At 43.7% G+C, this 16,402-nt stretch overlaps 1 protein-coding gene across 4 annotated transcripts; it reads left to right on the top strand.

Annotated features, from left to right (window-relative positions):
• The first annotated feature begins 1,166 nt into the window (after positions 1-1,166).
• KCTD18 (potassium channel tetramerization domain containing 18) lies at positions 1,167-14,983 on the top strand. Of its 4 annotated transcripts, XM_014461211.2 has the most exons (8): positions 1,167-1,268; positions 3,101-3,161; positions 3,748-3,978; positions 5,570-5,781; positions 7,918-8,111; positions 9,225-9,319; positions 12,410-12,512; positions 13,928-14,378. In XM_014461211.2, exons 3-8 carry the CDS (start codon positions 3,822-3,824, stop codon positions 14,376-14,378), a joined length of 1,212 nt encoding a protein of 403 aa, XP_014316697.1. In that variant the 5' UTR covers positions 1,167-1,268; positions 3,101-3,161; positions 3,748-3,821. The 4 variants fall into 4 exon arrangements, with proteins under 4 accessions (XP_014316697.1, XP_006082445.1, XP_023615729.1 ...); XM_006082383.3 differs by lacking the exon at positions 3,101-3,161 and having other exon boundaries at positions 1,212-1,268; positions 13,928-14,983; XM_023759961.1 differs by lacking the exons at positions 1,167-1,268; positions 3,101-3,161 and adding an exon at positions 2,421-2,713.
• Positions 14,984-16,402: the final 1,419 nt, after the last annotated feature.

The following is a 16,402-nucleotide window of genomic DNA, read 5'->3' as shown; positions in this document are numbered from 1 at the left end:
CCATAAGATCTATCTTATTGACTAGTCTGGTGTACTAAAAGTGACATATTAAACTTTCCCACTACTAGTGTATTTCTATCAATGTTTCTTTAAATGTCCTATGATTTTTTTTTTGCTTTATACACGTGTTGCTGAATTATTTGGTGAATAGAATTTATAACTATGGTATAATCATTGTGAATTGTAATATTAAACCATGTCATGGGTCAGGGACATTGTCATAGTAAGTCCTTCACTCCCAGTGCTTAGTCCATAGCTAGTGGTCAATAATTATAGGTTGGATAAGCCTTCCATCTCTCACCCGACTATTAATATCTGAGGGGTAGATGGGTGTACCGCTCATTGGCTTATTCCCTTCTAAGACCCAGAGGAATTAGGAACCAATTATTACGGACTCTGGGGAAGTACCTTGAAAACAGGACTGTGTTTTATCCTTCTTGAAATACCTAGCAGTCTTTTGCATAATGTATGGTGAAGCTGGGAAATGAAAGAGAAAATGAAATAGTACACACAAAGGCTTGGAAGAATGTCAGGTGTACAGAAATGCTCAATTAGTGTTGCTCCTGCCTCAATTTTGCTGGCTGTAACGGGAATAAAAATATAGGGCTGCCTCACATATGAAGCAAGAATGCTCTGTGTGGAAAAGCTTTGCAAACTCCAAATACTACCGAATGGGCGTATCTAAGTGCAATATGTTCACAAATCTTGGCAATGAGCAGCCCAGTTTGGAGGGACGGGCCCTCATGTAGGGGTGCGAAAACCTAACTCTAAAACCTAACTCATTATAACTATTAGCACTTTCGGTGTTTTCTTCATATTTAAAAGCAGCTGCTGACGGACAAGACCGTCCCCCGACATCCAGCCCGTGTCTCTGCCGGCCTTTCCTTTCCCAGAGGTTGTACCAAGACCCCTGACTCACGCCTTCCCCTCGCCCAGAGCCAGCGGGGGGGGGGGGGGAACCAGTCCCGGGGCGGGGCGCTGGCTGGGCGGGACCAATCCGGGGGCGGGGCGCTGGCTGGGCGGGACCAATTCGGGGGCGGGGCTCTGGCTGGGCGGGACCAATCCGGGGGCGGGGCTCTGGCTGGGCGGGACCAGTCCGGGGGCGGGGCGGGGTGGGGGTGTCCCGGGCGTCGCTGCCGGGCGGGGCCGCACGAGGGCGCCACTAGGGCCGCGCTGCTCCCGGAGTTGCGGAGCATCGGAGGAGGCTCTCCCTTCCGAGTGGGGCCCCACAGTGTCCCGCGGCGGCGCCGAGGCCGCGCGGGCCGCAGGTCAGTCGGGGAGACCGCCTACCCGGCCTCGCCCGAGCGGAGGATCTGGGCTCCGGGTGGGCCGCGGGCCCGGGAGGCGGCTGGGCGCCCCGAGAAAGGGCCCGGGCCGCGCGGATCACACGGGAGGCCTGGGCCGTGGGCTCGGGCCGGGAGCGGAATCTGTGAGAGCCGGGCCTCGGGGAGACTCCGGCGGGCTTCCTGGTGTCCCGGCCCCTTCCCTCCTTCCCACCTGGAGGGAGAAGTGCGAGTCCCCGGAGCAGCGCTTCTCAAAGTGGGTCCGCCGGCGGACTCCCACCCCCGCCGCGGACTCTGTGGTCCGCACTCTGTGCCGCGGCCCGGGAATCCGCCTGCTGCAGGCGATGCCGACGGCTTAGATACAGGTGGTCCCAGGCCCGCACTTCGGGGACGCTTCTCCGGAGGGCAGGGCACTTCCGCCACAGTCGGCAGCCTAGTGGGTGCACTTGAGGGCGGGCACCGCGGCTGGACTTGCAATGGTGGTGGCCCTCTGCCTTAGGAGAGCCGGACCGGACCGGACCGGACCGGGGTGTCTCCTCCTGGCACTCAGGGTGCTGCTGTGCTCCCGGGGTGCACAGAGCGCAGTGCCTGGGCCGGCAGCCTCGGGGCGAAGCTGTGCTGAGGCGGCAGTGTGGGTGCAGCAGGCAGAACTGGGGGGTCGGTCCTGTGACCTGGATGCGAGCGGTCCCCACCGCTTACCACACACAGGGCAGCCTGGGTGTGGACCCCAGGGCCCTCATCTGTCCCTGGGCACAGGGAGCCGCATCCAGTAGGGCTCTGGTGTGCATTAGGTCAGGTCTGCCGGCGGCGCCCGCAGGGGCTGGCACACAGTACGCACTCAGTAAAAGGGAATTAGTAAGAGCGACACAGGCCCTGCCTTCTAGGGGCGTAGAGGCCCCCAAACTAGGGATTAAGCAAGCGAGGTGAAATGTAGACAGAGGAGCACAGTTCATCTGGAGAACTGTGCACCGGCTCTCACTTGGGGGGTGATTGGGAAGGTAGTGCAGGCAGTGAGGTTTGCCTGGGGCTTTGAAGAAGAGATGGGCTTCCAGGGAGCTGGTAACCAGCAGCAAGAACAGCTCCATCCCAGGCACCTTGCCAGGCCTCCCAGGTGGTTCTCTCACCCGGGTCATTGGGGGGCTGCTCCCAGGACCTGTAGGTAGTGCAAGAAGTCACATCCATGGGTGGGTTTTGAAGGCTGGACCATTGGTCCGTGATAGCTTCTGTCACTGACCGTGTTCGACACACATGGTTGTCTCCTGTCCCCCCTTTCATGGGAGAGTGGATACACTGGAACATCCACGAAAGGGTCTTAGTTGAGCACGTGGTAAAGTGAATTGCCATGGATGTAGCCAAGCCTCTGGGCAGCCATGTTACCCTTGCCATGGCACGTGCATAAAGCTTCAGCCATTTCAGAGTGCAGAAGTCAGGTGATTTATTTTTTAAAATATATTTTTATTGATTTCAGAGAAGACGGGAGAGGGCGAGAGAGAGAGAAACATCAATGATGAGCAAGACTCATTGATCAGTTGCCTCCTGCACGCCCCACACTGGGGATGGAGCCTGCAACCCGGGCATAGGCCCTGACTGGGATCAAACCGTGACCTCTGGTTCATAGGTTGATGCTCAACCACTGAGCCATGCCAACCGGGCAGAAGTCAGATGATTTGGAGATGCTATTTGTTCTTCTGGACCAGTCTAGCTACTGGCAGACATGGAATTCCGATCTCAGTTGACAAATTATATCTTCCTTAGTTACACAATTTAAGAATTACAATTACTATTGTTAATCATTTCTGTCCTTTTGTTTCCTTAAGTCTGCAGAGCCAACATCAAGTCCCTAGTATACCCCTTATGGTAAAATGTATATCATCATAGGTAATATTTATCATTTATTAAGTACTAACATTGAGCCAGAGACTGTTCTATATGCTTTTCATATGTTTTGTCACTTATTCCTCTGATAATCCTTTGAGGTAGGCACCGTCCCTACCTCCATTCTATAGATGAGGACACAGGCAGGGGACGACCAGTATTGCCTGAGGCCCCCGAGCTAGTGCGAGGTAGAGCCTTGCAGCCTCATCCCATGCCCACTGCGTCCTCTGCAGTCCAGACAGCCCCCCTCAGACTTACTGTACTTTAAAAAGATATGTGAATATTGAGGCTCAGAAGCACACCTCGCCCTTGTTTTCTATATGACACACAATGCATTATGCTGTTTAATTCTTTAAACAGTCACCTCCACAGCTATGATTTCATTGGTCATAGTTTATTATTACTTACAGGTCCTTTGAGCCCGAGTTTTCCAGATTCTCAGCATATGTCAGACTTTTTTCATAGTGTATAAAATCCTTCAATTCAGTATTGCCAGTGCTGAGGAATTTATTTGAAATCACAGTAAAATGTATTTATCTTATTATCTATTGTTGAAAATGTCAGTGGTGATTGTCCTTTGTTTTTACAGAGGGGACCGGGACCCCCATTGTTGGCAGTTTCTGAAAGTATTTCAAGGCACAAATTCAGGTGTCGGCGGGAGCAATGGAAGATCACAAGGAAGAAGAGATGTTAGACATTCTCCGACTGAACGTGGGTGGCTGTATTTACACAGCCAGGCGAGAGTCCTTGTGCCGATTTAAAGACTCCATGTTGGCTTCCATGTTCAGTGGTCGTTTTCCTCTAAAAACAGATGAGTCAGGTAAATATCTACAATCTGTAAGCATGATCATGCATATTCATTAAAATAGGAGTCTAGCTTAAATTCCCTTTGATTTTCCTAATTACAATGAAATAGATTAGATTAGTTTACTAATTAGTGAGCTCATTAGGACTGTATGGAGACTTATTAAATACTTGGAGAAATTAAACACCAGTTTCTAAGATCTGTGATGCTTTCGCTGAAAGTTGACAAAACAGTGAGAGTGTGTGAAGGCAAATCAGTGTGTGATTTACGGGAATTATATTTTTGAAGTTGTTACATTCATGAAACTCCATGGGTAAAGGTATTGAGGCCGATTAAAAATATTAGCTTCTCTCTGTGTTTTTCAAGTTAAAAAATATGTATTTCTGGAAAAAGCAGTTGCCCTCATAGCTGACAGGGCCGTCATTGTTAGTGCAGAGTTAATGTTAAACTTGTCACCTGGTGCAGCTGGAATTTGCATGTCTTGGAGGTTCCAGGGCTCCTGGTACCCATTCTTGCTTCTTTGCTAGAAGAGAGGGCTTGTGGGGTCTTGGGCATGGGGGGCTGTGAGTCACCCCTGGGTCAGAGAGATGGCTTTGCCAGCGGAATGGCAGTGGAAAGCCTGGGAGAGTCACCGATGGCCCAGGGCTTGATGTCCATCTGGACAGAAAGGTTGCTGGTGGAAGATGATAGCAGAGATGGAGGTTTTTTTCTGTCCCCAAGTTTTGCCTTCTTAATCCCTTCTTTTCTAAACTAATCAAGGGAGAAAAGGAATGACTGAGTAACTCACAGAACTGTTGTTTTTTTTAAAAATTCTGCTAATTGCCCAAGAAAAGCCTTTTATCATAAAGTAGTACCAGCATAGCATTTGTTTTTTTATTTTATTTTTTATTTTATTTTATTGATTTCAGAGAGGAAGGGAGAGGGAGAGAGAGCATCAATGATAGAAGCATCATGATGAGAATCATTGATCGGCAGCCTCCTGCACGCCCCGTACTGGGGATTGAACCCACAACCTGGGCATGTGTGCTGATAGGGAACGAACTGTGATCTCCTGGTTCATAGGTTGACGTTCAACTCCTGAGCCATGCCAGCCGGGCACATTCGCTTTTTAAAGTTTAGATTTTCACAGTACAAAGGGACTAATCTGATAAATCCAAACACATGGAAGGCTGGAGCTGGGAACCCTGGGTTTATATGTCAGCACTGCAGATCAACACAAACACTAGACATAGTAACAGGCCCCTGCCAGCCCTCATCAGAGAGAAACTCACAGGTCTTTCTGAAAGATTGAGTCAAGTGGCCTGAAGTTAGGGGTAAGTTTCCCTTTCTGCCAGCAGTCTGAGGTTTCCACAGCTTTTGCAGGGGCTTCAGTGGGATTATGGTCATTGCACCCAAGATTCCAAATGGAGCTCAGAGCATGCATTTTCCTACTTGGAGGGTGAGAGTGCAGAGGATCACCACATTTGGCTAACCCTATTTGTTCACCAGACGGGAACTTTCTTGTGAGAGACATGTCTACCTCCATCTGACCTTGGTTTGACATGTGGAAATGTTGTCCATGGTCATATGTATCTGTGCAATGACTTTGGAACTGAATCTTTTCTAGGGGCTTGTGTTATTGACCGCGATGGACATCTGTTTAAATACCTTTTGGATTATCTCCATGGAGAAGTTCACATCCCCACAGACGAGCAAACCCGAGTCGCTCTACAGGAAGAGGCGGATTACTTTGGCATCCCCTATCCGTACAGCCTGTCTGACCACTTGGCCAATGAAATGGAGACATATTCTTTAAGGTCAAATATAGAACTTAAAAAGGTCTTGGCATTTTCTTAAGTTTTAACATATATATATGTACACACACATATATATACATATCTCTATTTATTCTGCACAAAGCGATGTGTGTTGTTTTGCATAGCCTGTGCTGTCACATAAACCCAACATGAGGCGGTTTTACTTTTTTATAATTTTGAAGACACATTTCTTAATGACTACTAGTCATTTTTTAAGGCCAAAATTCTAGTGATGCATTACATCACTCAAAGGTTTGTGGGGCTTTTATTTTTCATTGAAGATGTAGCACTTTTTGATGGCTATTTTATAGAACTCTTCTTCTCTTGAAGGTCTTTTTTGAATTAAGAGCAATACTGTAGTAGTGAGGGTATGGTGGTATTATTTTGTTTTCTGAAATGTTGTCTTTTAAAAAATGGTCATAATATATAAAAGATTGTATAAAATTTCTTACCCGATTTAGTGAATATAAAGTTTGTTACTAAGTTAGAACATCAGTTTGATTAATTCACTTTGAGATCAGTAAATTTTTTTAAAGATGCTTCTATTTTAAATCACATTTTAAAGATCTTTATTACTTAATTATCTGTTTTTGCTTTATTGGTAAATATTATGTTTCTATTAATTAGCACATTTGGACATCTAAGAAAGGTCTTTTACCTAGATAATTGTTAATAGTGAAAATGGATTTGAGTTAGTATGAAATCTTTGGTTTGGATATCGACAGCAATCTGATGCTATGGCTATTAGGAGGGCAGCATAGAGAACATTCATTTGGTTCCAGACCCCCTTCAGGATTTTGCATGATTGTGTGGGTTCTGCTACTGAAGTTCTTTATAAATTGAGTTGTTAGATAGTCTTTTGATGCTTTTTGACACATTTGCAGAATGGGCCTAAAAAAACTTGACTAGAAGGTTGGGGTGGGTTAACATTCATTTTGAAGTCCCAACTCTGTAGTCTTTTGTTCCTGGTTTGTATGCAAAAAGGACATAGTATGCATACATTCATTCTGCTCACCAACACATTTATTTCAAATGTTTTAGGCATAGGGAGCACTGTTCTAGAGATAGTGTGGGACAGAAAGAAATAGAACATTTGGTGCTTGCCCTTGAACAGTTTATAATATAGTTGGGAATTCTCATAGATGTGCAAGTAAAGTTAAAAACCAATACCAGGAGTTAGATAGCAACATTAAATGGAAATGCAAGACATGTCAGGGTCCTATTTTCATTCACTGAGTCAGTACATATTAAGCATCTCCTTTGTGTCAGGCCGTGTTTCAGGCACTTGGCATATAGCAGATAAAAGTGCTTGTCCTCAGGGCGCTCACAGCAATAATGATGCCGTTTCTCCCGGGAAGGCCCTTGCCACCCTGATGGGCGAAGCCTTCCTGCTCTGTGCCCCTCGGCACCGCCTAGGCTCACCTAGTGGCACTTACCACATTGTGTGCTGCTGGCTTGTTTAATGTCTGTCTTCTGCATCAGCCATAGACTCTAGGAGGGCTAGGACCCTGTCTTGCTCAACATTATATCTCCAGGACCTTAGACAGTGCTCAGCACATAGTAGCTACTTAATATTCAAGCGAATGAATGAACAGGTGGGTAAGTGCCAAGTGAGTTCAGACAGTCTGTTTTTGAGTTCATATATTCGTACCTTTCAGTGCAAAGGAGCAAGTTAAAATCCACTTAATCCATGATTGGATTTGGATTTAAAAATAAGCATCAATCATGGGAGAGTCAGTAGGAGATAAAAGGAAGATTGAGTCAAGTGGAAAGTTTGGGGGAAATTAAAGGGAGAAGTAAAGAGGTCTAGTTTTAGTTATTATGTGAAGATTTAAAAATTAAAAGTGATGCTGGTAGTGAGGTTAAAGAAGGAGGAATAAAATGTAATTTCCATCAGGAAAAGGGTTCTCTAGATGAGAAGCTGTTGGGTTTTTGGGTGATGCTTTTTTTGGTGATTTGCCCCTCACTCCAAGTTCAGCCCATGCATGTTTGGTTCTTAAAGGCATAAAGACTAGGAATATCTTTTTTTTTTTTTTTTTTTTTTGCCTTATGACCAACTGAAATTGCAGCCTTACATGAAAATAACAACAAATTAATTTTTTACATTAAAAAATTACTTTCCAGAATTAAATTCAAATTTTCTTTTTTTTTTCTCCAGGCTTTAACAGACTTCTGTGATTCATATGGTTTAGTTTGCAACAAACCAACAGTTTGGGTTCTCCACTATCTTAACACATCCGGTGCAAGCTGTGAGAGTAGAATTATTGGTGTATATGCCACAAAAACGGACGGAACAGATGCTATTGATAAGCAGCTCGGAGGAAGAATTCACAGTAAAAGCATTTTTAAAAGGTATGTCCATATTTAAAAATGAAAATGGAACAAAATTAAGTCTTGATCTTTCCTAAGAGGTGTTACTGAATGGAATATGTGGTTGACCAGAAAAGACCATCAGCCCCTCTCAACAGGCACAGTGAGCCTTCTGGGCTGCCGAGACAGAAGTTATAATTAAGACCGTTTCACAAAGAAGCTATGGGCTATCTATGTGGTCTAGTACTGTGGTTCTCAACTGGAAGTGGACATCAGAATTCCCTGTGAGACTTTATAAAAAAAGAAAAGGAAGAAAGAAAAGAAAAGCCACGTGCCTGGGTGTCTCAACCATAGCCTGGGGGCAGAAGCCCTGGCTAAGGAGCCGGTAGGCCCACTGAGTGGCCCGGACTGGCCCGTGCATTGGTGTCCTGCCCTGAGAAATGACGAGAGACTTTCCTGGTCCCTCCCAGCCTCAGAATTCTATGACTTGAATATGTTCAATTTCTAAGGGTTATTCTCTTACTATTTTCCCTGTAATCTTATTTACACTGGTCAATCCACTTAGCAATTTTTAGAAAAAGTTCTCTGGGATATTGAATTAGGGCACATATTAGTGACAAATGCATGGCCACATGAGTTTGTTTTTAGATGGTTAAACATGTCACCATTTTCTGAATTCTTTACGGGCAGAGATGTTTCTATAGGAGACTTATAACTGCCTGGCAAAGGCTAGGCAAGTCCAAAGCGTGCAACTGCTCTTAACTTTTTAGAAAGCATGTAGTGGAGCATCACTGTTATTTAATAAAGTTTTGGTCAAAGTTGAGTCTTTTCTAACGTTACTGGAGTTGGTGATTTTTAGAAAAGCTATTTTAAAGACTTGTTGATTTGTCTGCACGGTCTATATATAGTAAAATTAACAAATATTTTACTACTGTAAAAAGAGATCAAATGTAGGTTAGTATATTCATATAGTATATAATACTCATATAGTATATAGAATTATATGTGTGCTTAACGGTCACAGAACAAACCTTTTCCTTAACGAACAAGCACTTACTGTCTGTTAGCTGTACACACACACACACACACACACACACACACACACACATTCATACCTAGGTGGTATATTTTCATTACCTTTTGCAATCTTTCTAGAGAGGCGGGCAATAATGTTCAGTACATCTGGAGCTATTACTCAGCAGCAGAACTGAAGAAAATGATGGATGCCTTTGATGCCTGGGAAGGAAAAGGTACAGTCCAGTTCTTTTATTTCATGGCAGAAGGAGGCGTGTCCTTAGTAAGACAAAGTGAGCTGAGATGCATTTCTTTTTTTGAAAAAGTATTTTTTGTGTGGGTCCAGGTATTTGTCATTTCATGGTAACATTGAGATAATTTAGTTGCAAATCTTTAAACCTCGTGAGTTGCTAGATATGATTAATAGTTTATAATTCAGTAACCTAAAATATGCTTCTGTTAATTATGCTTATTTAGTTCAATTAAACAAGAGGTTACTTAGCACCTACTATGTACCTAGCATTGTCCTAGGAAGTATCTCTAAGTTAAGCATAAAATGTATAATAAAAAAAAGAGACAGGAAATGAAAATAATGCTGGTAAGATGTCTAAAGAGCCCTTATCAAACAATTAAAATAATCTTTAAATACACACTTTGAAATTTGGCCATTTTTACCAAGCTTATATGAGAACTAAAGGCCCGGCACATGAAATTCGTGTGTAGGTACGGTCCCTAGGCCTGGCCTGTGATCAGGGCCATTTTCCCCGGTTTCCCACAGCCAGCCCCACCCCCCGCCACCACCCACCCCCGGTTCCCCATTCCTCATCGGGCAATCGGAGCCTGCTGGCCAGGGGGAGGGACCAAGAGGTCAGCCATTCCCTCCTGCTCGTCGGCCCCACCCCTGCCACAGGTCGCCCTCTGTGTGTGGCGGGGCCTTGGTCTGGTGCCGCCCATGTCCCCTGCCACCCACCCTCAGGTCCCCATTTGCCATTGGGCGATGGGAGCCTGCCGGCCAGGGAAACGGAGCAAGAGGTGGTCAGTGTACCTCATAGTGACTGGCAGAGCGGTTCTTCTGCCGTTAGGGTCAATTTGCATATTACCCCTTTATTATATAGGATTGATAATAATCATGCTATTTAATCCTAAAACAACGTCCTATGCTCTTTATCATGTTATTGGTGAGGAACCTGAATCTCAGAGAGGCCATGCCACTTGCTTAAGGATCACAGATGATTAACTGTTCTATGCCCAAGATGTTCCCCCCCCCTAATTAGTAAGCATTTATTGAGTGTGAAATGCAACCATTATACTAAATCCTAAAAATGGGTCCAAAGATAAATAGCACACATCTTAGTCCTCAAATGATCTTAAAAGCGGATAGAAACAGAGATTGCAGGTCATTATAAAATGGAATAAAAAGGCCAAAACCAGTTTGGCTCAGTGGTTAGAGCGTCGGCCTGTAAACTGAGGGGTCCCAGGTTCGATTCCGGTCAAGGGCATGTGCCGGGGTTGCGGGCACATCCCCCGTGGGAGATGTGCAGGAGGCAGCTGATCGATGTTTCTCTCTCATCGATGTTTCTAAGTCTTTATCCCTCTCCCTTCCTCTCTGTAAAAAATCAATAAAATATATTTTAAAAATAAAAATAAATAAAAACTACATCAGCTGTTCCTCCTTTAGGTGGGGTGCCAATACCAACCTCTTCTTTCCTCATCTTTGCCTCCCTCACTTTCCCTCCTTTTTCTTTTCTTTTCATACCCCTCTAGCAGGTAGGATAAAGTAGAATGAAAGGAGTGCTATTCTCTTTTAGCTTATTCTTGTCGATTTAACTGACTTTGAGACACTTGGACTTATAATTGAGAACAAACCCATGGTGTCCTGTCTCCTTCTGTGCCCTGGACTGGCAGGCTGCCCAGGAGGCTCTCTGCTGACTTAGGAAGCTGGAGCAGAGAGCTGCGATCCCTGACTTTAACAAAGCGTGCAACTGCCTTTAACTTTTTAGAAAGTGTGTAGGAGAGCATCACTGTTATTGAAAAAGTTCTAGAAGGTCTGTGGAAAGCCCTAAGCAGGAAGCAGAAGTAAGAGAAAGGCCAGTTGGAAGGAAGAAGACATTTATGGTTATTTGTGAACAATATGTATTTCTAGAAAACTCAGAAGAATCTACTAATGGTATTTTAAATGAGTTTAGTAGTCGTATTTTATATGTTGTGTACAATATATTATTAGCTGTATACATATATGTTAACAAAGAGCAGCTCATTTATGATAAATTAATTAGAAATTATAGGGGAAATCCCATTCACTATAGCAATAAATAAAACAAAAATAACTAGGACTGCCCTACCAAGAAATGCTTGAGTGTTTTATGAAGAAAACTGCTAAAATGTATTTAGCCATCCATCCATCCATCCATCCATATAAATGAAGACATGAAGGCTATGGTGAGACATGCCATGGTCCTGAAAGGGAAATCTGAATATTATAAAGATGTCAGTTCTGAGATTATATGGTAAGTTTAACACAATTACTACCAAAATATCGATAGGACTCTTTGGGAATCTTGAAATGATTCTAAAATTCCTTTGAAAGAATAAACGAAAAATAGCCAAGAACATTTTTGAAGTAGAGGTTATTAGAGGGATGAGTCTAACTCTGTTTGATAGTAAAACAAGGTGTAGCCCAGCTGGTGTGGCTCAGCAGTTGAATGTTGATCCATGAATCAAGAGGTCCCCAGTTTGATTCCTGGTCTGGGCACATGCCCAGGTTGTGGGCTCAGTCCCCAGTGGGGGGCGTGCAGGAGGCAGCTGATCGATGATTCTTTCTCATCATTGATGTTTCCATCTCTCCCTCTCCCTTCTTCTCTCAGAAATCAATAAAAACATATTTAAAAAAGCAAAAACAAAACATGCTGTAGATAATAATAAAAAACCATGTGTTCCTGGTGTAAGAATAGATGCAGAGAGCAAGAGTAAACCCCAATAAAGTTATAAGAATACAAATATTATGTAATAAGAAAGTCACAGAGTTGACTGACTAAATATCAGTGAAAAAAATGATAGGTTATTTAACATGTAATTGACAAGTATGTTTGAGAGACAAACATCTTTGACCTCACATTATTTATCAAAATAAGCCCAGGTAGATTTATGAATGAAAAATGAAACTATAGTAAACTAAAAGGAAATTTAAGCAAATAATTGATTTCTTAGGAGGGAAAGAAATGGGGCATGAAGCTCGGACGCTCTCCCTGGCTCTTCTTCTAGGAGACAGTGCTCCTGCCCCGTGTGCAGTGGACAGAGGTTCTCTTAACGATGCCTTTCTCTCCCAGGCGTCAGCTACTGGCGGGTGCCGCACGAGCTGATAGAATGCTGGACCCTGGAGGAGCGGCCTTTGCTGGGGAGCCTGCGCCACATGGCCCCGATTCGGAAGAGGTGAACTCTGCTCTGTTGATGTTTGTTTTTTAATCTGTGACCTATAGTTTTTCTTTATTGGGGAAATAAATAACAGTTCTTGACCTTACTAAAATAAAAGCCTATTAATCACATAGACGAATATTCTGCCTTATCACCAAAATATAAATCTGGATAAATGCAAATTTACCAAAACTATGTAAAAGGTGCAAATAATAGTTAGAATATGTTCTTTTGGGGAGAGTGTGATTTTAATGATACTAGTGGAGACAGTGGGAATGCTGTGGTAAGTAGTTTTCTGCACAGAAGTGAAATCCAGGCTTTATTGGTAATAGTCAAAAAATGTATTTATTAGATTTAATATTTGGAATTTCCTGTGACTTATTCTGAATTCCTTTCTCCTTCTCAATGCCACAAATAGCATTTTAAGTTAGTGGTACTTTCTTGTGTTCTTTAAAATTATTAGCATTAAACTCACTCCACATCTGTGTCGTTCACTGTGCTTTAAATGCATTTAAAAACCATTTTTCTTTTTCATCGTCTGGGAATTATTCATGGCTTTCAGAAGTTCTGATTTCTGGATTTCTGCTCTAGAACTTGATTCAAAGCTCCTGTGGGATTCCAGATGCTCTCTGACTTGTGCCCTCTGGATCCTTCTCAGAAATGCCGAGTTTATTCAGTGTTTAGTAATTAATGATCTCTTGTTAAAACAGATTATTTTCCTAAAGGCTCTCGTTTTGTTATCATTATTTGTTTTGCCCATTGAACCTATAGTTAGCAAACATCATTTCAGTGTGAGCAGCGGTTCTCAGCTGGGAGTGATTTTGTCCCCCAGGGGTGGAGCAGCCGTGGGCAAACGGCCCGTGGGCGTTTGAAATGAATAAAACTAAAAAAAAAAAAAGACCGTACCCAATGCTACTGTCATCGAGTGGGTAGAAGCCAGGGTTGCCATTAAACGTTCTAGAATGCATGGGGCAGCCCCCATAGCAAAGAACTATCCGGCCCAAAGTGACAGTAGTGCCAAGACTGAGAAACCTTGGTCTGGAGTCTAGTGGCCTGGAAGCGCTCTTCCTCAGTAACCTGGGAAAAACAACTCAGGATGTTTCTGGTTGCCCCTGGATCGCATCAGGGTTCTTGGGAACAGAGCGGTATGTTGTATAATTCTCACATAACATCTCTTTCCACATTTCAGCTTGTTCGTATTGTATGTGATTTTAAAAGGGTTCCTATTCAAGGTGAAACAATCTCTTATAAACTTGCCGATGTATGTACTGACCATGGCGGGAGATGAGAAATGGGGTCGATTGATACGCATCGATCTCTTGGCTCACATTCTTGATGGAAACCTTTTTGTTCACCTTAGAGGCGAATTTTGGAGCTGGTTTCATTAGCTACTGACCATGTAAGTGCTGACGGGCATGCTTCTGTGTTTGCAGGAGGCTGATGGCGTTGGATGAAGGGGAGGAAGGCGTGAACTGTAAGGCTGGTCCTAAACCTGTCAGGTTTTCGGGCCCTTCCACCAGCACCCAAATCAAGGTCAAGAACTCGGCTTCAGTCCGGGTATCCCTGTCTCCAGGCGGAATGCCAGCTCAGCACTCTGCACCGTCTAAGGCCCTGTCCCTGGTGGGCACGGAGGTGCCTGGGCACTCCCCATCGCATGGGCCCGGGGGTCCTGAAAATGGGGCCACATCGCCCCCTCCAGCCAAGGTTCTGCTGTGCGACAAGAAGGCCACCCCACCCCGGGTGATAAAGCTGAAGCGGACTCCACTGTGTGCCACGGGGCCTCCCCCGCCCACCTGCCCAGCAGCGAGCCCCGCGGGGGCCCTGCCACCCCAAGCGCCCACCTTGGATGTGCGGACTGAGAACAGGCAGGACAAGACCGATTGAAGGGAGCGCTGGGCTCCAGACGCCCTGTTGGCCTCCCAGGGCTGCCACCCGGTGATGCACACAAGTGACACTGTCGATGCAGTAGAGGTGACAGCGTCGTGTTTGCATTCAGGATAATTACGGGGAAAGGAAATTGCGACATAAGAGTGGAGGAGGGGAGACTTTAGGTGGTTGGGACTATCGTTCCTTCTCATTTTCCCAACTTTTAAATGATTACTTGTCTACAGGCAGTTTGAATTCCCGGTTTTTAATGTTTTTTTAATGGTTGGTTGGTATTAGGGCGACAAACCAGTACAGCATCATCACTAGAGAAGTTTACTTTGTTGCTGAAATAATTGTAGGCTGTAGGCACTTTGTAATGTTTGTCATAGCAGCCCAGGGGTAGGAGTGAGTCTGGCTGAGGTCCTCCTGCCTGGGACCAGCGAGGGTGCTGCAGGGCTCCCTGGTGGTAGCACAGCCCAGAGAGGCGGAGAGAACGCAGATCAGGGGAACTTGCCCCAAGTTACTCTCAATCTCAAAGGCGACATGAGAAGAAAGATGAGGAGGGGCAGAAGATAGAGACCACACTTTGACGTTCATTTAATTAAACTGTTTTCTTTTCCAGATTGGCTTTTCTTTTTATTTATTTCCTTTTTTAATTTAGACACACACACACACATACACACACACACACACACACACACACACGTTAAATTCGTTGTTCCACTTATTTATGCATTCATTAGTTATTCCTGTATGTGCCCTGATGGGATCAAACCCGCAACCTTGACGTATAGGGACAACGCTCTAACCAACCTAGCTACCCAGCCAGGACCTAGGTTGGCTTTTTTTACTTTTTTCCATTAGCAGATGTATTTGTACATCACAAGAAGGCTTCTTGGAATAAAAACTACATAGCATAGTTTTTGAAAATGCTTTGAAAAAGAGAAGTTAACAGTTTAACTTTCTAACTAAAGTTAAGTTTTGTTTTCCAGAACTGACCATTGAAGAGTCATTCTGATGACACAGTATGATCTTTATGCATAAAAGATCCACATAACTTGAATTTAATGTTTTTAAGCAGAATCTTTTGATTAATCCTCTATTTTTCACAGCTGTTCAGTCTTGTGTGTTTACTCCTACATGTTGTGTCTTGCAATTGGGTCACATATGGCTGCTTCAGTGAGCAGTGTGCCTGCCATCGGTGTGTTAACAACAAGTTCATAAAAGCAGGGTACTTTCTCCTCAGTGCTTCTTGTGGTTGCATTGTTTTGAAAGAGTAAAGTAACTATTCAAAACATTATTTTTTACAAAATAAAGTAAAACTTTTCCATAAAAAGTGACATTTTCTATTACTATACTTATTCTTAAGCCTTGCCGCCCTTTAGTAGTTTGAAAGCTTGCCAGTTTGTGTAGGTTATCTATTTCTGCTTACAAAATTGCTTTCCTGTGTAGGTAATGTATGAAATAATGAAACCAATTACAGGCAGCCTTTTGAAATAGGTGGTTTATTTGGTTGACAAAATGAATATTTAACTGAAGAGTCATGGGTGACATCCCCTTGTAGAATATATAAAATATGCAGTTCCTTTTGAAAAAATACTATTATAGAGAATCCAGGCATCCCGAAAATCAAAGACCACAGGGAATTTTGAAACTTCCAGTGAGGGCTTTATTAGTACTGCTTGAGCTAGGACATTTTGAATCGCTGATTCATATAAGAAATATGATACTACTAATAAACATGTAATGCTTATTTTATACCTAATAAACATTTATCTGGAAAGGAAACATCTTGAAGATTAATCGTGGGTGATTCAGTCAACACCTTCATTTCTTGGTATCAGGTAGTTTCAGGGATAGTCTATTTAGCCCATCTAGCCTTTCTAGAAAGAAAGTTTTTGGAATAATTACTGGGCTGTGGTGCAGCTGAGGTGGGAAGGAACAAATAGTCCCTTAAGGGTATATTTTTAAATGTTTTTGTTTTGATATTGCCTGATGTTGCAGTTTATAAAGTATTTTCATATTTTTTATTTCATTGTGTT

The sequence above is a fragment of the Myotis lucifugus genome, unplaced genomic scaffold (genome assembly GCF_000147115.1).
Source record: "Myotis lucifugus unplaced genomic scaffold, Myoluc2.0 scaffold_3, whole genome shotgun sequence".
Classification (NCBI taxonomy): Eukaryota; Metazoa; Chordata; class Mammalia; order Chiroptera; family Vespertilionidae; genus Myotis; species Myotis lucifugus.
Note: the sequence above shows the minus strand (reverse complement) of the source record. Positions and strands in the feature narration are given on the sequence as shown.